This window comes from Mobula birostris, chromosome 5 (assembly GCF_030028105.1).
Source record: "Mobula birostris isolate sMobBir1 chromosome 5, sMobBir1.hap1, whole genome shotgun sequence".
Lineage (NCBI taxonomy): Eukaryota > Metazoa > Chordata > Chondrichthyes > Myliobatiformes > Myliobatidae > Mobula > Mobula birostris.
In genome coordinates, this window is record NC_092374.1 from 37,126,137 (window position 1) to 37,151,138 (window position 25,002).

Consider the following 25,002-nt stretch of genomic DNA (forward strand, 5'->3'; position numbering starts at 1 on the left):
TACTTCATGGCTATATGCTCGCCATTCCCTCATACAATTTAAGGTGGTACATAGAGTTCATATGACTAAAGATAAGCTATCACGTTTTTATTCGGCTATATCTCCCCACTGTGACAGATGTAATTATGGAGAAGCTTCATTAATTCATATGTTTTGGACTTGTCCATGTCTTGAAAGATATTGGAAATAAGTTTTTCAAATTTTTTCTTAACTTTCCAAAGTTAATTTTAAGCCTAATCCTCTGACGGCCCTATTCGCTATTGTTGCAGGACAAGATATCAAGCTGAAGACATCTGATTTACATATTTTGGCCTTTAGCTGTCTTATAGCTAGGAGGGTGCTTTTGTTTAAATGAAAAGATGTTTCTCCTCCTACTCATGCTCAATGGTTATGCGACGTTATGTCATGCTTAGATTTAGAGAAGATTCATTGTTCAATTTCTGAATCTCGTCAAGACTTTCAAACATTTTGGGACCCTTTCTGAACTATTTTCAAAACTTTCAAAACCCTCAATTCGTTATTTAAATTTAGATGTTGGCTATTATTAATTTTTATTATACGAGAAGGTATTTTACTTTTTTTTTCTCCTTAATAAACAGCTTCAGTCTTGGTAGGGGTTAGACTTTTTTTTGTAATAAATTAGTGTACTTCAATATAACTTTGACTAACCTACATGAATACAGGTTAATGAGATTGTTATTATGAATAGATATAATATAATTGGTAGTTTTTTTGACCTTTAATATATACTTTCTTGTAGTCTGTATTCTTCTCTGTAGAAACTAATAAAAATATTGAAAGAGAAATTAATTAGTTGCTGGTAATATATATTGCTTTCAATAGAAAACAATGCTTAATCCAAGCAACACATGCAAAATGCAGGAGGAACTCAGCAAGCCAGGCAGCATCTATGGAAAAGTGTGCAGCCAACTTTTCGGACCGAGACCCTTCAGCAGGACCTTAGTTACATCTTGCACCACCCTTTGCAAATGGGTGTAGAAATAAGCATCCACAAACCAAAACGTACATATATAAATTCTTTAATGTTTCATTCCTAAATTCTGTGGTGGCGATTTTCAGTCTCTGCTTGAATATGTACTTGAATATGTACTTTTTTTAAAAAAGGAGGGAGAGAGAAACCGGGGAATTATAGACCGGTTAGCCTAACGTCGGTGGTGGGGAGACTGCTGGAGTCAGTTATCAAGGATGTGATAACAGCACATTTGGAAAGCGGTGAAATGATCGGACAAAGTCAGCATGGATTTGTGAAAGGAAAATCATGTCTGACGAATCTCATAGAATTTTTTGAGGATGTAACTAGTAGAGTGGATAGGGGAGAACCAGTGGATGTGGTATATTTGGATTTTCAGAAGGCTTTTGACAAGGTCCCACACAGGAGATTAGTGTGCAAACTTAAAGCACACGGTATTGGGGGTAAGGTATTGGTGTGGGTGGAGAGTTGGTTAGCAGACAGGAAGCAAAGAGTGGGAATAAACAGGACCTTTTCAGAATGGCAGGCGGTGACTAGTGGGGTACCGCAAGGCTCAGTGCTGGGACCCCAGTTGTTTACAATATATATTAATGACTTGGATGAGGGAATTAAATGCAGCATCTCCAAGTTTGCGGATGACACGAAGCTGGGTGGCAGTGTTAGCTGTGAGGAGGATGCTAAGAGGATGCAGGGTGACTTGGATAGGTTGGGTGAGTGGGCAAATTCATGGCAGATGCAATTTAATGTGGATAAATGTGAAGTTATCCACTTTGGTGGCAAAAATAGGAAAACAGATTATTAGGAAAAGGGGAGGTGCAACGTGACCTGGGTGTCATTATACACCAGTCATTGAAAGTGGGCATGCAGGTACAGCAGGCGGTGAAAAAGGCAAATGGTATGCTGGCATTTATAACGAGAGGATTTGAGTACAGGAGCAGGGAGGTACTACTGCAGTTGTACAAGGCCTTGGTGAGACCACACCTGGAGTATTGTGTGCAGTCTTGGTCCCCTAATCTGAGGAAGGACATCCTTGCCATAGAGGGAGTACAGAGAAGGTTCACCAGATTGATTCCTGGGATGGCAGGACTTTCATATGAAGAAAGACTGGATGAACTGGGCTTGTACTCGTTGGAATTTAGAAGATTGAGGGGGGATCTGATTGAAACGTATAGGATCCTAAAGGGATTGGACAGGCTAGATGCAGGAAGATTGTTCCCGATGTTGGGGAAGTCCAGAACGAGGGGTCATAGTTTGAGGATAGAGGGGAAGCCTTTTAGGACCGAGATTAGGAAAAACTTCTTCACAAAGAGAGTGGTGAATCTGTGGAATTCTCTGCCACAGGAAACAGTTGAGGCCAGTTCATTGGCTATATTTAAGAGGGAATTAGATATGGCCCTTGCGGCTACGGGGGTCAGGGGGTATGGAGGGAAGGCTGTGGCGGTGTTCTGAGTTGGATGATCAGCCATGATCATAATAAATGGCGGTGCAGGCTCGAAGGGCCGAATGGCCTACTCCTGCACCTATTTTCTATGTTTCTATGTTAATATCTGATTCAGCAATGCAGATTATCCTTTGAGTCAAGAGGGAGAGCTATCCCTTGAGTTTAAAATTATTCCATTGCAGGGCACATTCTTTTACTAGGATTTCTTAAATCTTGCAATTGTGTCATGGCTTTTCTCAAATCTAAGTCTCTCTGCATGTGTTTCTCGATCATACGCTGGCTTCTGGAGTTGCGATCTGGAGTGCTGCGGTACCACTTTGCTAGTTTTGGTTTGCATGTGTTATGAAATCCATAGGTGTATGGTTCCTAAGCTTGTCATAGCCGGGTGGGGGTGATGGTAATGAGGATAGACTCCCACTACCTATTAAATACTCACAGTGATGTGTGCCTAAATAGCCTCTGACAACCAAGTCCAGCTCCTGGCCTTCATGTGTGCCTTCGTTACTAAGCCCAGCGGAATCATTTATACTGACAAGAGAAGAGGCAAAGATGGGTTACTGCTGCCTTAAAACCAGTTGCTTTGGGCAGATGGGCTCGTCAGCTGTGGTTGGTAGCTCATCTAGGGGAAGGAAAACTCTGACCTTAAACCTCCGCTCGCTTGCGGCTATACCCATTCATGAGGAAGGCTTTGGGAGTAAACACCAAGGAAAAATCTGGAAATGGAGTCCATAAGACAGTCCATCATCAAGTTCAATGTTGACTGGCAACTCCTGCAACACTGCTGGTGCCAAACTGTATTGGTCTCTGCCGTTCTTTTGGATTCATCAGCTGCGTGGAGAAGGGGAGCCTGCTACATAGGTAACAGCTTGCTCTCCATATCATACTGCCCTGGCTTACGTATCAACCTCAACGCAAACAGCTAGCACACAACATCCATGGTCGAGTCCGACAATGGAGGGCCTTAAATATCTCTGTATATATAATGCGGTGTGTGCACTTTGCATTATGATTTCCGTGCAAGTTACATATTATGAAGAAATTTACTATAGTTTTGGAATCCTTGGAGGTATGTGACAGCTTAGGGGTATATTTTTTCCTAGACTCATTTCGAGTCATATAACACAGAAAAAGGCTTTCTGGTGCATCATGTCTATGCTGATCACCAATTACCCACCTACACTGATACCATTTATCAGCTTTTGACCTCTAGCCTTCTGTGCCGTGGAAATTCAAGTACTCTCCTAGATGCTCACATTTTGAGGGATTATCAACTTGAAGACAGTATATTAAAGATTCTAACCACCTTGTGGGTAAGAAACTTTCTTTTAAAATCCCCTCTAAACCTCTTTACCCCTACATAAAACTATGTCCTCTGCTTTTGATACATCTGCTGTGGGGAATAGTTTTCCGCTATCTACCCTATCAATGTCCAGACCCTGGCATTCATGGTCTAGGTTGATAGGTGTATCACCTCACATTTATCAGGTTTAAGTTCCATATGCCATTTCTACCCACATTTTAACAACTGATTAATATCTTCCTGTAAATTAAGCTTCTGCTTCTTGCTAACATAATCACCACCAATCTTTACATTATCTGTAAGCTTATCAATCATACTCGATACATTCAGAGCTAAAACAGTAACATATATGACAAACGGGGTCTCAGTTTTCATTCCTACAATACACTACAATACACAATACACAAAGCATTCTATTGCCATCACAAACAAGAGAAAATCTGCAGATGCTGGAAATCCAAAGCAACACACACAAAATGCCGCAGGAACTCAGCAGGTCAGGCAGCATTTATGGAAAAAAGTACAGTCGACATTTTGGGCCGAGACCCTTCTGAAATGCTTGGGGCCAGAAGTGTTTCGGATTTTGGATTTTTTCAGATTTTGGAATATATAATGATACAGCTTGGGTTCGCCATCATTTCTGACTCTAAATTTATGTGCTACCAGTAATCAGTCTTTATCTACTGCCTGTAAGGAGTTTGTACGTTCTCCCCGTATACATAAGTACTTGAGTTAGCTATATGCTGTGTGAATGTGTCTCTGTGTGTGTTGTGTATGTTTATGTGCTTTATGTAGTTTATGTTTTTAATGATAATTTTTTGTACATATGAAGTATATTGTGTGTACATAGCATCTGAGTTAGTTATGTGATGTGTGTGTGCATCTGTGTATGTGTGCGTGTGTGTGTGTGTGTGTGTGTGTGTGTGTGTGTGTGTGTGTGTGTGCTGTGAATATTTATGTGCCTTACATGGTTTATGTTTTTATAAGAGTATTTTTTGTGCCTATGAAGTATACTGTGTGTATGTAAGCACGTGTTAGTTATGTGATGTGTGTGTGTGTAGACTATGCATTATAAATGCTGCAACAAACATGCAATATTAATATTTATGTGGTTCAACTATTTTCTTCTTCGTTTTTTCTACAAATTGGAAATGATTTTCTCAGAAACCTGCACGGTGAAAGTATCCAATTTCATGCATCTTTTGAAATACAAAAATATTGACCCCAGAAAACGTTCAGTCGTCAATGTTTAACAATAGATTTTCTAATAGATTTTTCACAAAATCAATCTTAAGTTTCTTTTAGAAGTAGAGACTTGCATCATCTTCAGCATAAATAATCCAGAACAGATTTCAATGATGAGATACCATATTCGGCAGGATATCAGCGCAAAATATTACTTGTGTCAGTTCTATTAACAGTGTTAGTGTAGCAGAACCGCAGTCTTCTTGCTGCAGAACCATTGATACTGACATTATAAGGCTAATGCTAATGGCTTCATTCAGTGCATATCATTTAAACTGGGGGTCTGCAAGAATTTTACTGTGATTGGCTTTGACCAACATTTGATACCAATGATTACAATTAAAGCACAATAATTTTCACAGTATTAAATTATGTATGGACTGATGCAGTGCTCAGACAATTCCGCTCATGATATGTTTTTAAGTGTATTGTTCTGTCATGGCTTTACCTTAAAACCTCCTTCTAGGTTCTGCTTCCTACTGATATGCAAAATACCCCCTGCCAATTTGTCTTCCCGTGTATGATTATTTTTATCTTCCTTTGTTAGGATTCTCTGCTTTCCCCTCAGAAAACAATACAAATATTAATGGTGAGGGAGTAAGCAGTGTGAACAAATTCATCCTGCCTTTATTCCATGAGATATGACAAATTTAAGAATATCAGTGTACCCCTAGAGTGACACCAGGAGCAGCCACATTTCCTTTACCCCTCATTCACATCCTGCCGAACAAGCACATATCTTCCATTCGATATATTAAAAAAATAGTGATTGGCTTTAACTGACCTGAAATATTAACTGCTTCTTTTATTTTTTGCCTCACCTGCTGAATATCATAGCATTTCCTGTTTTTTTTTAAATTTCAGATTTCTAGCCACTATAGGTTTTAACCTTTCGGTGTCCTGTGTCCTTGATGCCAGCATTCTGCAATGATTTTGGGGAGCTAATCCCAATGGATCAAAGTGAAGTGTGCGGGCAGCATTAGAAACAGAGATCAGCACAAATTTAATCCCAAGTACAGGAAGGCTTGATTCAGACTGGATGTGGACACGGTATAGTTAAAAAATTTAAACCTTACCTCACCCCCCCCGCCCCACACACACACACACACACACACACACACACACACACATACAAATCTGCCTTCTTTCAATATTAAACAGACATACCAGGTTCAGGAATCAATTCAATAGTAAAAAGGCAAAGTATCTCTATGAATGCTGGAAAGCTGCAGGTTTTTTTTGGCAGGTAAAAGGATGCACAAGAAGCCACATCCCTGAGGTAACCATGCACCAAGAGAGGCCAAATCATTTTCCACCAGGCACCGGCTTACTTGCTGTTCCCCTCAATTCCAACCTCTTCACTCTAAATTCTGAGTCCCTGTAATATCCATGATCTCTTTCAAATTTGGAAGAAGAGTCAACAAACAACCTGCTGTAGGAACTCAGCTGATTTTTTTCTGCTTCAGATTCTCGCAGCAGCTGTGCTTTGTGTCATTGGAAGAAGGGTCTTTATCCTGTTATATTAACTTTAACACCCTTTCCACAGAAGCTGCCGGACATTCTGAGTGTTTTCAGAATTCTCTGTTTTTATCATGGTAATTCCATTTCTGAGCTGGGGAATTTATCTCATTCTAAAGGCAGGAACTGAATTTGCAAGCATAATCATTTCATGATGGAAATAATAATCCAAATTCTGGACTGAAATTTAGTTTCAAATTGTATTATTTTAGATTGAAACGTAAATAGCATCTGGAATAAACAGCTCCTTTCAGAATAGTGATCATAAAATTATTGAAGTATTTTTAAAACTATTAGTTTGACCCAGGGAATAAAATTCTCAGCCCTACACGAACTGTCCTTTTTCTGACTCTGGACCACAGACGATGTCATTAATTTCCCTCTGAAGGAACCTGGGAAGCAGTTAGTCAAGGTCAATTATGACAGGGCATAATTGCTGGTCTTGCTAACAACACCTATATCCTATTAGTTTGGGAAAACAGGAGCACAAGCTCCTTCTCTCTTTCACCAGGAGTGTTTAGGTTAACAACAATCTGCTGAAGGAACTCAGCGAGCCAAGCAGCTTCTGTAGGGAAAATAAAACTGCCAATGTTTTGGGTGTCCCAATGTAGGACTTTGACCCGAAACATCAACAATTCCTTCACTTCCCCTACATATTCTGTTGAACCCACTGACTTCACCCAGCAGATTATTCGTTGGTCAGGTTCCAGAGTCTGCAGTTTCTTGTGTTCTGCATCCAGCATTCAGACCAAAGTAAAGGAGACTTACGAGGACATCAATATCTGTGACAGAACAGATAATGATTTTCAAGAGCATTCCTCTATGCAGAGATGAAACTGAAGAAGGAGTGATATATTAAGTGGTTAAAATGGCAACTTTCCTGGTCAACGATACATTAACTCTGGCTAGATCACACAATGCATGTGATCAACAATGTAACTCATTTCCATATAGAGAAGTGAATTAAATAAGTTTTTAGAAGATGCTTCCCTCCTCAAAACTTAGAATGGTATACTTTCAAATTTATTTTGTTGGCTATTCACTCAGTTCAAGGTAATCCAAACAAAAATGGATTTAGCAAGTAGTATCGAGTGTATTCAAACAGCTGGCACTTAATACTTAGCTCTCTCTTCACATTGCTGATAAAATAACAAATTATTCACCAAGAGAAGGAGGATGAGAATTGAGGTTTACATAATTTGCACTTACAGTGTAGTGCTGTGTTCAGCATTGATATAGGAAGGTATGCTATAGCGCAGAGCAGAGCAACATCCACATCAATATTAGGGTGGCACCGTAGCGTAGTGGTTAGCACAGTGCTTTACAGTATAGTGACCTGGGTTCAATTCTTGCCTCTGCCTGTATGGAGTTTGTATGTTCTCCCCATGACCATGTGGGTTTCCTCCGGGTGCTCTGGTTTCCCCCCACAGTCCAAAGATGTACCAGTTGGTAGGTTAATTGGTCATTGTAAATTGTCCCGTTATTAGGCTAGGATTAAACTGGGGGGATTGCTGGGTTATGTGGCTTGAAGGGCTGTATATCAATAAAAGAAAAGATACATCTCCTGTGTGAAACTGCAGCTAAGAGGTTGTCCAAGTTTGAGACAGATCCATTCACTATGAAAAAAATCCAAGGTTCTTTGAAAATTTAAATTCAACATATTACACTTAAATTCTGTGCATTTTACATTTACTTTAGTTTCCATTAATTGATTTCACAAACAATTTAGGGAATTTAGAAGGGGAAAATTCTTTGTATATGTTCAGTTTAATTTCTACCTGCCAATGAGCGGCAGTGAAAAGATCATTGGGAAAGATGTGACCATTTAGCTGCATCTCGCGGATTTTCTATGTAATTTCATGCACTGATGCTTTCACAGAAAGCTAAATTATATTAGTCTGCAAGAGGCTAGTTTCTGATTTATTAACTCTGTTTATCTTTGAAATTACGCAGCCACATCTTAAATGAGGACGACCATAATCTGCAGAACGTGAGGTAAAACATTCATGTATTTCTATATCCTGGAGCTCCCCAGTCAGTTCAAACATACAGAAACCATTGTTTCTTCATTTGAAAGCGAAAGTGCTAGCATATAATTAAATTTGCAACATGAATATACAAGTAAAGTACTCTAAAAATCATTTATTGTGGTATGTAAAAACATATAGCGTTACCATATAGAAGGGTAAGGGTCTATACCTTCATCTTAGGTTTTGTTATTGAACTCCCGGCTTGTTTTGAGAAAGGAAATTGGGAATTAAAATGGAGAGTGTGAATTTGATGAAGTGTTCTGCTGAATAATTACCTGGACTTTGAAAGATTATCATATGAACATATGCAAACGAACAAGGAATTATGAAACCAAGAAAGGAAACAAGCTTCTCACATAAAGTTTGAAAAAGTACTGAAAGAACAACAAGATGCCTGTTCTGTTTTTGGAGCAACCTTTTATCATCTTACAACCAAGATTTTTGGACGCCTCCACTTCTGAACTCTTGGATATCCCGAACATCTTTGCCTGCATCATTTCAAGTGCAAAGTATCTAATCTTATGAATTGCTTCCTCAGATGTCTTCACCTTCAGTTTCTATAGCTCACTCATGGGAATCTACCAACTTGACCAAAGTTTTGGTAGTTTTTTATAGAGTCATAGAGTTATACAGTATGAAAACAGACTGTTCCACCCATCCTGTCCATGTCAACAAGCTGCCCAATGGAGCCAGTCCCATTTCCCAACATTTGGCCCATACCTGTTCTGTTCTTTAACTTCAAAACATAAATCTAATTGCAGGAAAAAGATGGAGCCATGAATGTAAATCTAACTTCGGTGTTTGCTTTAAGAGAGGCTGGCACATGTCACACGGTAGTGTCATGACGTATGTAATTCACTTATTTTCACATGTAACCCATAATGAATTATTTAAATGAACAATAATGTTTATCAAATAATATATTTGCATTATCCAACTACCATTGAAATACTAAATACACAACAATACCTCTCTCAACCTTTCATATCCCTCTAAACCTGTCTAAGTGACTTATAAATGCTGTGACTATACCCAGCTCCACTAATTCTTCTAGGAGATTATTCCATATGCCCACCTTACTCTGTGTGAGAAAGCTGTCCTTCAGGATCCATTTAAGTCTTTCCCCTCTCACCACGAAATATGTTCTCTGGTTTCACACAAAATGCTGCTCCTCTCCACTGGACAATAGCTGTGACCATTCATCCTATCCAAGCCTCTCATGGTTTTGTATACCTCAGCCTCCTGTGCTCCAGGGGGGAAAAAAAGCCCCAGCCTATCCATCTCTAGCCCTCCCAGTCTGGGTAATATTCTTGTGAACATTTTTTGTACTCTTTTGGCTTAATGACATCCTATCGCTAGGCAACCAGAACTGCACACAATGTCCTTTTAATTTCTTGTGGTTGTCAAGTTTTGATGTGGCTCCTCTAAGATGCCTTGGGATATTTTGTTCTGGTAAAAGGTGCATGCTCGCAAACTATCTATAGTTCAAGGTTTTGGATATTACCCCTGGGAAAAGGGAGTTGTAGTTCGTGAAAATATATGGACAAAAATGTTCTGCTATCATAAATATTTCCTCATTTATATTATCCTCCAGGTACTTCAGTTATTACTACAGTCAATTTCCAGGTAGTAATCAGATCTTTAAATAAGTCTTTAAAGTAGTAAATGTATTATTTAAACAAGAGGAATTCTGTAGATGCTGGAAATTCAAGCAACACACATCAAAGTTGCTGGTGGATGCAGCGGGCCAGGCAGCATCTCTAGGAAGAGGTACAGTCGACGTTTCAGGCCGAGACCCTTCGTCAGGATGGAGAAAGACCTGACGAAGGGTCTCGGCCTGGAACATCGACTCTACCTCTTCCTAAAGATGCTGCCTGGCCTGCTGCGTCCACCAGCAACTTTGAAATGTATTATTTAACAGCCTTTTTGGAAGTAAGTGTGAGAAATAAGATATTTTGCCTGACTTATAGGTATTGACATATAGAATAATATTTCATCCAAAAGAGTAACATTTTATCTATAAGATACAGTAGCAATTTTCCAAAATAATCCAGCAATAGGTAATAGTATTTGATAACTATGGCAAAGTAATAGGCAAATGTTATATATATTTTACTGTCATAAATGAGTGTTTACTGGGGAAAGACTTTTCTTATTCACTCAGTTCTCTAACACACTAGAATTATCAATGGATTCAATTAGAATCTTCTAGCCGCCACATGAATTCTGAATCTTGCAAAGCAATTCTGTTGTAATGCAGAACAGACCTGTGCAGCTCAGCACATACTTAACAGAATTCTAAGTCAAATTTAAATTTACACCATGAATGCTTTTTGTAAACATGAACATCAAGTTGCAAATTTAAACCTGACTACATTCTTCCAGTTAGCTATATGCTGAAGCCAATATTTAGAGTGATTAAGTTAGGATGGAATATTTAGGATCATGGATGTTTTGGCTTCCACAAATTCTTCATAAAGATTTCATTTCCTTTGATAAATTCACAATACACACTCCCATTTTCAAAGCTTTAGTGTCTCCACACCAAGCTTCTGATAAATCAATTTATCTAAAATCTCTGTTTATGTGATAATGGAGCACATATGCTCCCATTATTGAAATCCCAGGAACGTGATCTGTGAAACAAATACCCACAAATGTACAAAATGCTTGTGTTGGATTTGCACAGCTGCAGGAAACCTGTCCTCATAAACTTCCCAGTACTGATTCACTGGAATAAGGCATGATGTTGCTGCATCACATGGAGAGAAATGGAGGAATTCTGGGTTCCAGTGCCAGTTCTGCTTCTTCAAGTCTTATTGATGAGTGAGATCCTGCCTTACGTTAGGGTCTACAAAACTGAACTGACAAAACTGTAACTTTCCATCTCCAAGTTAGTCTTTGGTGAAGTGACCCAAAAAGCCTAAATTTATCACCTCACTAAGGTCAGTACATACTATTGATTATTAAACAATGGCAACTGAGATTTTGGTACGCAGAAAACTCTACACAGCATTATCACTGGCGGAGTTCCCATCCTCAATTTTCCAACAATTTTCTCTGTCAAGGTCAGCAAGGTGTTGCCCTTAAAGTTTGGCAGAACATTGTGAGCCTAAGAGCCTGTTCTGTGTTGTAATGTCTATGTTCTGAATGTCATGTTGCTCACTCAAGCCAGACAGAAATAGCACACACAACAGCTACAATGGAGGAGAAACTGGCTTCATGGGAGGGGAGAGAACTCCTATATTTAGTGAAAGGAGCACGGAACTTCTAACATGATGTTGTGATCATATGGGTAAAGAAAGTGAAAAGATAGGAACAGGAGTAGACCATCCAGCTGTTCAAGTCTGCATCAAAATCATGGCTGATCTTCTTTCCTCAGCATTGTTCTCCAGCACAGTACTGTCTCCATATCCCTTCATCCCTTTAAACCCCAATCATTTGGGGTTTGAATGAACACAATGATTGAGCCTTTACAGCCCACTGGCCCCCTGTCAGAAGCATAACCTCCTAACTTCTCTATTCCCTTATCCACCCTCAGAGTAAATACATTTCTCCTTATCTCAGTCTGAAATTGTCACTTCCTGCACCATGAGCTTTTATCACTCTCAGTAATCTCTGATGTGACTGTGATGGAGAGCACTCAGTAAACTCACTCCTTACACATGCACATTTACACACACACAAACATTGCCTTGTCATTGTGCTCCAGTTATGCTGAGTGTAGGCACTTCACTGCCTTCCCAGGTATATTCTTATAATGGCTCCTAAACCCAGCTGATGTGCTCGGATTGGATTTATGGTACTTTTCCCAACATACGCAGCAGAATTTTTGATTTCTTTAGTAAAGGTGGTGTGTAAATGTGTATATGTTGTTTGTATACAGCATTTAAGGTAGATATTTCTATTTATTTTGTATGATTGTAACTATATTGTGGGGTACATCATATTCTAATTCATGTGTAGTCTTAACTTAGGGGGTAATTAAAAATATACCCTGATACCTAATAAATAGGGCTCATTGCCCTCAATATGAGAGAGGGAAATAGAAGCTGCCAGGAGATAACATTGGACAGTGTGGAGCTGTTATTGTGTTTTCTAGTAGATATCTTTTTGTAAATATTGGCAGTTTTCTTTTCGCTACTAAAGTGCCAAGTGACCCCAGCCATTTTTCCTTTGGTCTTAACCCACGTATCTAACAGTGAGTCTTTATGAAATGCCCTCTGCAAGTCTAAATATACAATCAGCCACTTCCCCACATCCATAACACGTTACTTCTTCAAAGAACTCCAATGAATTGCTCAAACAAAATTACACTTTCCCAAAATATTTTGACTTTTCCTGAATGCCTTGAATTTTTCTATGTGCCATGTTATGACTCTTTAATATAGCTTCCAACGTTTTTCTCCAATGGGATATATTAAGCTAATTGGTCCTTAATTTCATGCTTTCTATCTCATTTCCATTTTGAATAAAAGTATTTCCAATTTAGTGGAACCTTCCCTGAATCTAGAGATTTTTTTGGAAATTAAAGAGCATCTAGATTTAGGCTGACACCTTCACCACCATTCAAAAAAATTGGTCAAATTGGTACTTTTTTATGAATGATCAGAAGGTGAGGACATTTGAAACAATGATTCAAAGGCTTAGAACCTTGGCGGTTGGAATGGTATCACAAAGCTGTTAACGATATGCAAGAATCCAGAAGTGAAGAAGGCCAGGGATTAAGTAGGAGTGGAAGATGACAAAAGGATGCTCAAAAACAGTAAATACCTTTGCTTTTGCTGACTTTTATTTCTATCTCACTATTTCTTTTAAGATCTTCTGATAGTCCATTAGTACCTAAAGGTTAGCCTTGCAATCCAACAATGTGCTTGCTACCATTTCCTTAGTGATTATGAATTTCCCAAGTCCTTCTTTCTAATTCTAATTTACAGCTATTACTAGTTTCATCTAAAGTAACTGTTGCAAAATACATGTTTGATTAATCCGTCACCTGATTGGTTTCCATTACTAATCCCGCAGGCTCACTTTCTGTAGGACAAACTCTCACATTGCTTAATCCTCTTGTTTTCCAAACCCAGTGACATTCTTTCAATATTTTTATATTACTGGCTACCTTTACCTCATTTTTCCCTTCCTTATTAATCTTTTTCCTTCTTTGCTTTTTATATTCTATTCAGTTTTTTGAACTGCCACCTATCTTTCCACAATTATCTGCTTTTTCTTTGATGGTACTTTAAGCTTTATTTGGTTAGCCATGGAAGGTGGGTCTACCTATTAGAACTTCTGTTCCTTATTCTGTGTATTTTAAAGGACTGCTTAAATGTCTGGCATTTCATCTCAATGCACCAATCTCTCAATCTAACTTGTCATTTCAACATATCTAGCTCTGCTTTCATTCTCTCTGACTTGCTCTTACTAAAGTTTAGAATACTTGTCTTGAACTATTATTTTTTCTCCCTCTCTTTCTTTCTCTTTCTCTGTTTCTCTCTCTCTGTCTCAAACAGAATGGAAATTTTAGTTCACTGCTATCCAGGAGTATCTACATATTGGGGATATTAATTAAATCCATCTCATCATGCAAATTAATATAATATCAACTGCTCTCTGGTTGGCTGAGAACACGCTATCTTAGGTAACTACCAAAAAGAAATTATAAATTCCTGATTTAGCTTTCTTTTGTCTATCTGATTTTTCCAATCTAGATGCAGATTAAAACCCCCTCTGAAATAATAGTATGAAAAATACAGTATATTATTATTGCCACACTTTTCTGACAGGTTCCCATTACTTCTTCATTTGTACTCTTGCTCTAAGGAGTGATTAATGTTAGGGGTCTGTATGCTACTCCTACAAGTGAATTCTTGTCTTCATTATTTTTCAACTCTGTCCAGGCCATTCCTACAACCTGATCTCCTGAATACAGGAAATCTCTCTCGACTTTCTAAAATTATTGTTAATTATTCCTTGTCCTTTCTCATTGAATTAGAGTCATAGAAACAGAGAAAAAAACATATAGCACAATACAGGCCCTTCGGCCCACAAAGCTGTGTCGAACATGTCCCTACCTTACAGCTACCTCAGCTTTACCCACAGCCCTCTATTTTTCTAGCTCCATGTACCCATCCAGGAGTCTCTTAAAAGACCCTATTGTTTCCGCCTCCACCACCATCGCTGGCAGCCCATTCCACACACTCACCACTCCCTGCGCAAAAACACTTACCCCTTACATCTCCTCTGTACCTACTTTCAAGATGAGGCTGAGTACAGGGCTACGGTAGGAAACTTTGTCACATGGTGTGAGCAGAATTATCTGCAGCTTAATGTGAAAAAGACTAAGGAGCTGGTGGTAGACCTGAGGAGAGCTAAGGTACCGGTGACTCCTGTTTCCATCCAGGGGGTCAGTGTGGACATAGTGGAGGATTACAAATACCTGGGGATATGAATTGACAATAAACTGGACTGGTCAAAGAACACTGAGGCTGTCTACAAGAAGGGTCAGAGCCGTCTCTATTTCCTGAGGAGACTGAGGTCCTTTAACATCAGCCGGACGATGCTGAGGATGTTCTACGAGTCTGTGGTGGCCAGTGCTATCATGTTTGCTGTTGTGTGCTGGGGCAGCAGGCTGAGGGTAGCAGACACCAACAGAATCAACAAACTCATTCGTAAGGCCAGTGATGTTGTGGGGATGGAACTGGACTCTCTCACGGTGGTGTCTGAAAAGACGATGCTGTCCAAATTGCATGCCATCTTGGACAATGTCTCCCATCCACTACAGAACGTACTGGTTAGGCACAGCAGTACATTCAGCCAGAGACTCATTCCACCGAGATGCAACACAGAGTGTCATAGGAAGTCATTCCTGCTTGTGGCCATCAAACTTTACAACTCCTCCCTTGGAGGGTCAGTCACCCTGAGCCAATAGGCTGGTCCTGGACTTATTTCCTGGCATAATTTACATATTACTATTTAACTATTTATGGTTTTATTACTATTTAATTATTTATGGTGCAACTGTAACAAAAACCAATTTCCCCCGGGATCAACAAAGTATGACTATGACTATGACTATAAGCACCTTAAAACTATGCCCTCTCATGCTAGCCATTTCAGCCCTGGGGAAAAGCCTCTGACTATCCACATGATCAATGCCTCTCATTATCTTGTACACCTCTATCAGGTCACCTCTCATCCTCCATTGCTCCAAGGAGAAAATGCCAAGTTCACTCAACCTATTTTCATAAGGCATGCTTCCCAATCCAGGCAACATCCTTGTAAATCTCCTCTGCACCCTTTCTATGGTTCGCACGTCCTTCCTATAGTGAGGTGACCAGAATTGAGCACACTACTCCAAGTGGGGTCTGACCAGGGTCTTATATAGCTGCAACATTACCTCTCAGCTCTTAAACTCAATCCCACGATTGATGAAGGCCAATGCACCGTATGTCTTCTTAACCACAGAGTCAACCTGCATAGCTGCTTTGAGTGTCCTATGGGCTCGGACCCCAAGATCCCTCTGATCCTCCACATTGCTAAGAGTCTTACCATTAATGCTATATTCTGCCATCGTATTTGACCTACCAAAATGAATCACCTCACACTTATCTGGGTTGAACTCCATCTGCCACAGAGTTGTACAGCGTGGAAGCAGACCCTCCAGTCTAGCCTGTGCATGCTGACCAAGGTGTCTACATTAGCAAGTCCCATTTGCCCTCATTTGACCCATATCCCTCTGAAATTTCCATATTCATGTGTTTTAAACATTGTAATTGTACCTGTTTCTACCACTTCCTCTAGCAGCTCAAGAATTTTATCACTCAGATCCTTCAGTTCTCAACTTGAACTGTTTGTTTCTAGTTTTAGATGCTCTTTTCCTGGGAAAAAGACTGTAACCGTATACCCTAACAATGCCCTCATAATTACATAAACCTGTATAAGGTCACCTCTTAACTTCTCTTGCTCCAAGGAAACCATCACAATCTATCCAGTCTCTCCTTATAACTCAAATCCTCCAGCCCTTGTGAATCTTTTCTGTGTCCCTTTTAGTTTAATAACTTTCTTTCTGTGGCATACTGACTAGAATTACTGCTTCCTAAGTTCCATATCTCTTCAACATTCACATCCCAGTCAATGTACTCCTACAGCTACGTCTCTGCAAAGGTTGTCATATCCGACTTATTTATTTCTATTCGTGCTCTCAAATCATCTATTTTGTTTGGAGCGCTATATGCATTTAGATAAGAGCTGTCAGATTTGTCCTTTTATTATTTTTAACCTCTAGCCTTATCCATTGATTTAATCTTAGATTTGTACTCTGTATCCTCTCCTGTCACAGCCTGTTTATCATTTCCCATATTAATGCTTTTCTCTCCAGCCTTGTCTCTATTCCTTGATTTACCGCATCTTTGGAACTTCGATCCTTTGCTTTCACTACTTTATAAAGATCAATCAACTGCAGGGGCAAGAGAATTGCTGTGTACCAGTGGGGTGAAGTGGAGAGAGAGGTGGCTCAGTGTAGGACCACTGCAGTAAGAGCCGGGTAGCCTTCTCCACCTTTGAGAAACCCCACTCATCACGGCAATACACAAATAATTTTTGTACCCTCATTAAAACTGTCAGAGTGAGCTGCATGCAGACAATCAAGCAAGCCATTTCAGTAATTGGATCAGCAATGCATTTTTCAGTGTATAGTCACTGTAAATGGACCAGCACAGAAGTATCCCTCAGAGAGATGTTCTAGGCTCCTCCGTTCAATTATCGGTAAAATAGCAATCACTGTAATCAATAAACTCTGGCTTCCCTTTCAGAGTTGGGCTTTTGAATCGGCTGAACAACCTGGCATTTTTGTGGTGTGAACTGAGGCCTCAAAGGTGCAAGACAGTTGTGGCAGGGTGTCTACAAGCTAAATCGAGGCAGTGGGGCCCAGGCCTGAGATCAGGGAATGAGACAATGCGTGGCCAGTGCTGAAGTGGATTTGGAGGCGATTCGATGCAGCGGAACTGAGGCAAGGCAGAATTGAGGGGACAGGCCCCAGGCCTGGGCCTGAGAGTGAGGAAAGACCCAAGGCTTGAATGATTTAAGCACCAGGCTGCATTCAAAAGGTCGGGTATGGGCCAAATCGAGGTGGTGGTGCCTGAATCCAGTATCGTATCAAAGCGGCAGGGCCCAGAAGGAAGGAATAACCTGAGGCCTGGCTGACTTAAGCACCGAGCCAGACTGAAAAGGTGTGAGTTTTGGGGCTGGAGGCGAGGGACTGGCTGGTGCAGCTCGCTCCTCCATGAGGTTTACTTGTCCTTACTCTGAACTGGGGGCTGTGGGCCCTGAATCAGCTACAGTGATGACTGGGTTCATGGTTGTGGAGCCACCTTCGTGAATTTCACTTCTGCATAAATTCTTCTTGGGCTCCCAGCCAGGTACAGGTGACAATTTTAACCGACATTTCCGTGATAAACTCTGCCATCTTCATCAGGGACAATGCCTGGGCATGTCTAGTCTGGTGGTATTTCTCATTGTTGCTCTCTCTCCAGCTCTGGCTGCTGTGCATGAGTTGTTAGGTCCAGCGGCAAGCAGGACAAGATAGCAAGGTCTCTATATCTGCTGAGAAAATCTGGGCAGCTCCCTCAGGCCAATGCAAACATGGAATCTCATTCTAGTGGGCCAATATTTGCATGGCACTTGTTCACGTAGTTGTTCAGTCACCATGCTGTGAGGAACTGAGGAACTGAGGAAGGAGTGGATAGTTCTGTTCCACCTCTCCCCAGGATTGTTGGCCACTGAAAAACGCCCAGCAGTGTGATCTCATAAAGACAAAGGCATCATGTGCATTTCCCCAAAGCATGACATTAACCATGAGGAGACTGTACAGATAAAAAAAACAGCCACCTGCACATTGAGGGAATGGGAACCATTTCTGTTACTAAAAAAGAGTCTGGGTTCCTCAGGAGCACTTAGTGCAGCCAGTGATTGACCTGATGGAGGGCCTGAAATGTTGACTGCATATTCCTCTCCATCAAAGCTGCCTGAGTTCCTCCAGCATTTTTTGCATGTTGCTCTGGATTTCCATCATCTGCAGAATCTCCTCTGTTTATGATTGCCTGCACTTGTGACATGCCAGTTACAATGGCAAGTGCCCATGCCCGAGATACCATCTGTCCGTCACTAAAGCTTTGAGAGATGAAAATATTTCCTTACAATTCAGGTCCCCTCTGATGCAGACTGAGCAAAATACGAGGGGCAAGGCAGAGTTCTGCTCTAGCCGCTTGAAAAGACCTGGAAGTGAGGATGTTGAGGGTTAAGGTGATTTAGACATTCATCAAAAGATTCCAGCATGATCAAAGGTCTTCCCACGATAACATCTGTGTCAAAACTTTGTAAAACAGAAACTTGCAAATACCTTCTTTTCCAGAGAACTCCAGCTATGATGTAAAATCTCTGGTGAAACCCTGATACAGAATTTAGACCCAATACGTCAACAATCATCTCTCCCACAAATGCTGCCTCACCCACTGATTTCCTCCACCAGAATGCTTATTGTTCCCGATTCCAGCATCTGCAGTCTCCTGTGTCTCCTTTGCAAGTTGCCTTTGCTTTCTGACCCAGGTGCCCTGACCCAATCAGTGAGTACCGTCAGTTGTGCCTCTACTGTGTTGATGTATTGGGTCTACCGAGGAATACACTATAAGTGCATCTCAGCAACTTATTACTTGGAGAAAATATCCTGTGGTTGTTTCAGCTTTTTTTTGTGTGTTCTTTCGAAGGTGCCTGTTTAGCTGCTGCTGTCTTGTTGCTTGTTGTGTTCTGTTCTGCCAAACATTGTGGGCATGCAATGTTGGCGCTGGAATATGTGGCAATACTCGCTGCCTCTCCCCAGCATATTATTAGGTTGTGTTGGTTGTTACACAAGCATCTCATCTCACTGTACTTTTTTTGATGTACATGTGACAATTAAAATTAATCTGAATCTGAATAGCCTGCCGAATCGGGTTTCCAAATGTTGACAAAGTGCCCCTTTAAAGCAAAAACCCAGAGAAACTGTTCCAGGAGAGGCATGAGTTGTACCTTTTAGATTCAATTCATGTTGGGAAAGTGGGAAATCTGAGTTGCCCAGTTGATGTCTCCCTCACCACTTCAATATTTCCTGTCAGTCACCTTGCGCACAACCTAGCAACACTTTAAGGACAGTCAGTCAGTCTATGCATCCAAGCAATCTGATGTACTTATATGTATTGCATTTTTTATTAATAGCATGTTCTTTACCTATTGTATATTTCTTTTTGTGTGCTGCATCAGATCTGGAGTTACAATTATTTCCTTCTCCTTTACACTAGTGTACTGGAAATGACATTAAACTATCTTGAATCTTGAATTCCCAGCACTGCTAAAAACGTCAAGTAACTCAACATGGATTGCAAATGTAGCCTCCTGCTCCAATCTCCCAATCAATATAGTGTCATCTGGAAATGATTGCTTGCATGGTTTTCCCCGGGTGAAAACAACTAATGCAAAATTGTCACCTGGAACAGATGCTATTCTATTCAATTTCTAAACAATGACTTTTAATTAAATCTCCTGATGGTGCGAAATACTTCACTCAAAAAATATCTTTTAGGTCTATTCAATTTCTAGACAATGCCTTTTAATTAAAACTCCTGATGATATGAAGGCCTTCGCTCATAAAGTATGTTTTAATCTTTGGGGCACCCTCAAATTTTTCAGCCATAATGGAACTACTGCACTGTAAGCAAGTGCAGCAATCCACCAAGATGCCACAAACTACAATGAGATTAATAATTCATGAGTCAGCTTCCGTGTTACAAGAAATGATCCAGGTAATTCTGACACACAAGACTGCAAGTGTTGGAATCAGGAGCAACGGAAAAGTGCCAGAGGAACTCAATGTTCAGGCAGTGCCCTTTGAGAGAAATGGGACAATTGATGTTTCTGGTTGAGACATTTGATCAAAGATACCGCTCTCTTTCAGAGTAAAGGTTTTGTCCTTTAACCTCACTTGTGTAGGTAGCCAGTGCCTTGTTCTCAAAAGGCAATAGAAGACTCTCTCAGTGCCGCACTGAAGCCCTACCTTAGATCACGCATTCCGCAGAAATACTGTTTTCATAAAGAGTTCCCTAATCCAGTGTTACAATGGTATTTCTTGGCCAGGAATACAACTAAGCAACTCTGACAGCTTATTTTAGTGTCTAGCCCTTATGAGCGTCAATGGCTTTGGTGAAAGACAGAGTCGGATTGATAAAGGTTCAGTGTTTGGTCCCTGCACAAGGTCATAAGTGAGCATTACTAATAGACTATGCTGGTCCGACCAGGTAGATGCCATGACCAAGAAAGCTCACTAATGCTGCTACTTCCTCGAGAGGCTGAAGGAATTTGGCATGTACCCATTAACCCAATTTTTATTGAGGCATATAACAGCTTGGGACAGCAACTGGTGTGCATGTGACCACAAGAAACTGTAGAGAGTTGAGGAGACAGCTGAGCACATCACAAAAACCAGCCTCCCCTCCATCGATTCTGTCTATATTTCTCACTGCTTTGGTAAAGCAGACAGCATAATCAAAGACCCCATCCTCCTTGGGCATTTTCTCTTCTCTCCTATCCCATTAGGCAGAAGATACAAACGTCTAAAATTACGTACCACCAGGTTCAAGGACAGTTTTTATTCCACTGGTATACGGGAAGACTATCGAGTGGTTCCCTACTATGATAAATGGACACTTGACCTCATAATCTACCTCGTTACGTTCTTGTACCTTATAACCTGCTTCCACTGCACTTTCTCTGCAGCTGTTGCACTTTATTCTGCATTCTGTTCATATTTTACTTTGTACTACCTCAACGTACTGTAAGAACAGTGTACATGACAAGCTTTTCAGCGTACTTTGGTACATGTGACAATAATAAACCAATTCCAATTACTTTCTGTCAATTTCCTGAGTGAGCTGAACAGTGAGAACTGAGAGTGTACTTGTAGAAAGGATTTAACTAGATTAGCTGTAAGGGACATGAATTAACTTCCATGCGCTTAGCCATTAACACAGAGTACTTTAAGGATTAAAATAGCTTTCAGTTGCGTTAATCAAACTCCCTGGCTCTGTCATCCTCAATTATTCACTCTGGTCCAAATCACCCCTCCCCCCACAATTTAATCCGTATGCACAATTAAAGCAATAATATTAAAAATTAGGTACATTTAGAAACATATTTATTGACTTGAAAAGGTTATTAATGATAAATATATACTTTAGGATCATCCCAATCATCAGAATAAATTAATTTTCACATGCATTTTAACGTTTATGTAGAGAAAGGCAAAAAACACAATGAATATAGGCACTCCTGTGCGGCAGGTAGTAATTTCAGTAACTAAGCTTATTGGCTTGTTGGTTTTATTAATGTCACATGCACTAAGGTACAATGAAAGGCTTTTGTTTGCATGCCGTGCAGACCAGTCATGACATACATCAGTAGATCAAGGAAATACAAAGAAAAGAAGAATGCAGAATATAGTGCTATAGCTACAGAGAAAGTGCAGTGTAGGTAACCTATAAAGGAAGAGAATACTTCGTATTCTTGATACAAGTAATGTCATGTCATCATAGCTATTTGATTTTTATTGAATAGAACTACTGGATGCCACATAACTGAGACCAAAGTAAATACATTTCCAGGCATTTAACTTCTTCCAAGTACAGTATATTGCTTGGAGCAGAGACCAAGAAAATCAATGGAACTGCCCCTTGAGCTCAGAAGAAGAATAAATAATATAGCCTCATGAAAATGATGCTTTTTTCATTAGTAAAAGTCACTGAGCACCCTTGAACATACTTGTTAATCCAACTATTGTATTATGTTTTTACTTCCATTGATATAATTATATATATTTCACAGCGACACTCGGAATCCTGCATTCTTTATGCCCACAGTCATAACCGTGCAATGTTTGCATTTCTCTTTATAAAGGGTGTATATTACTTGCAAAAATACCCATCGGCTAATTAGGGTACCGTAATGTTCTGTGAACATAGGAATCTACCGGCCTTCTCCAGTTACCCTGAGGGCTCTGAGAGTCAATGTGAAACAGGTGTCAGATATACACCAGACTGAGTAACAGTGGCAGCTTTCCCTCACTGAAGGACATCAGCGAGCCCTGGACCCTGGCAGCTTTAAAGCTTATTTTATCTAACATGTCAGCACTTTGCCAGATTTAATTAATTTAAATTTGCAAATTACCACAGCTGGACTTGAACTCACAATTTCTAGATTGCTTGACTAATGCCATGGCTACGAGGTTGTCACAACCATTGTAATTGTGTAGCAGCCTAATCTATGATGATCACAGATTACAAATCATGGATGGTTAGATAAGGTGAAAGCTGCAACTGTGAAACCCAGAAGTAAAAGCATATGATGACACTGGATCATTTTGCAGATTCAACGAGAGCCCAGCATTTATTAATCCTTCCAGAGGAATGGCAATGAGAAAAATGTTGGGGTACAAAATGAAGTTTTTATCTAAATAGGACCTTGGCCTGGAACATCATGCACTGGAGACCTTCCCCTGACTTCCCATGGAAAAAAACACTAAGCCTTCCACATCTGAAAAGAAATTTTAGAGACCAGGGTACAATTCTACCTTCTGCCACACTACTTCCTACCGACTGTAGAAATTGTGCTTAGTTCTTCAAAAACCAAGCACACTTCTCTACTACCAACTCTTCTTCCAATCAGTCGCTAAAACCACGAATAGTTCATGAACCTTGTAAGTAGTACAAATGAGCCTCTACCCTACAGTGGATGCTGTTTCCTTGGTGCGTCAATGAGATCCAGTTTGACAATATCCACTTTGGAACACTGAAATTTTTCAATTATTAGCACGTTGAAGACTTAAATTATTTTAAATTAATGAATACCTGAAAGGCAATGCAATACTCATCCATGATGACATCGACATTCTAAAATTGCAGTCACATTAGCATCCGTTTTAACATATTCTATTGTCACAAACGTAGTCAAGATTCAAAATTATTGGAAATTTTAAAATGCAGCCATATTTTGTTCCATTTTACCTGTATACATATTGCTTGACCTCTGATAACATAAGAAGCCATCTATAGAGTTAGATCAATTCACTATTTTCATCTCAGCTTTTGACCCCTTAACAACTATAAGCAACATATAATTTCATATTTTTGGAAAATTATTCTTTGATGAAAAGGCTAGCATCCCTGCAAAAAGATGTTAGAATTAAAGAGCTACTCACCCAGCCATCCTGTACTGGAATTTTCTACACACATATCCGTCTCAGCACTTGGCAGGACGAACCCCACCACAAACACCTCCACTCCGTCAGCCATGAGAGACAATCCCAGCACAAGGAACAGTGCCCATTGGAACCTGCCATGTCCACACTCCTGAATGATCAACTCATATTGTTGTGCCAGCTCCTCTTCATCAGCTCTCCTCTCAGCATCCAACTCTTCACGGTCCTTGTACTCATCCGAGACAAGTTGTCCGATGGCAACCTGGTTCTCTTTCCTCTGGCCTGTATCTGGGATCCCCTGATACTCCCCTTCATATATCTCATCCTCCTCATCATGTCCTTCAGTGGCATCGCTTGAACCCTCATCCTCTTGTGGTTCTTCTCCATAGGTCCCTCTGCTATAGTTGTAGGCGTCATCATCTTGAAAATTGGCATAAGCAGTCTTGCTGTAATCATCCTGAGCGTAGTCAGCTCCTACGTTGGCTTTCTTTATTGTTTGTTTCTTAACTTCTTTGGCAATGTCTTTGGCACCCCTCATCAGGGTAGTCCTGTCCCTGTACGCATCATCCATCCTTCCTCCAATGTTAAACGCCTTCCTCCGTTTAACAGGCTGAACGTGATGATACAGAGAGTAAGAACAACTGTCCACACTTGGAGCCTTGAGCTTGGGGTTCTGGCATTCAGTTTCTATCTAACATGCAGAGCTTCAGTGAGTGGAGCACTGGCTCTTCAGTGTTCTCAGCTGGTGAATGGGATTTTTTTCTGTTACATTCCCATTGTCATTGCCATCATCTAGCGCATCAAAAGAATAGAGAAAAAACATAATTAGGCATATTTAGATTAGATATTTAAATTGACTGAATCCAAATGGAGTCTTACAGTGAGCCAAAAAAGTGCAATGATTATACTGGTTCGCTGAACAATAAATAGATATTAACTGAAAACCATGATATTTGCTTGCATTACATTTATCTCTTTAACGTGCTCTGCCGCTCTGCCCCTTTCAACCATGGATGAAAGTGGTGTACCTGCCGTCGATGAGATGAGTTGCCAAGAATCCAGGGGAGTGACAATGGCCGCAGTCTACTGAACGGATGGAGAGTCTGGTAAGGCAAAAGTAAGTGTGAGAAAAACATTCATAACTTTCCAGAAACATGCAACATTTTGTAAAATTCACAATTTTGGTTGTATTTTATAGTC

General features: G+C 40.2%; 1 protein-coding gene across 4 annotated transcripts in view; it reads right to left on the bottom strand.

The window, feature by feature from the left end:
- The window catches only part of sv2ca (synaptic vesicle glycoprotein 2Ca), a 162,125-nt gene extending 137,752 nt beyond the window's left edge, over positions 1 to 24,373 (bottom strand). For all 4 annotated transcript variants that reach the window (XM_072257163.1, XM_072257161.1, XM_072257160.1 and 1 more), the window contains exon 1: positions 23,803 to 24,373. In XM_072257163.1, coding sequence (XP_072113264.1) covers positions 23,803 to 24,373 — 571 coding nt within the window. The remainder of the gene's footprint in view (positions 1 to 23,802) is intronic.
- Between the last annotated feature and the right edge of the window lie 629 nt (positions 24,374 to 25,002).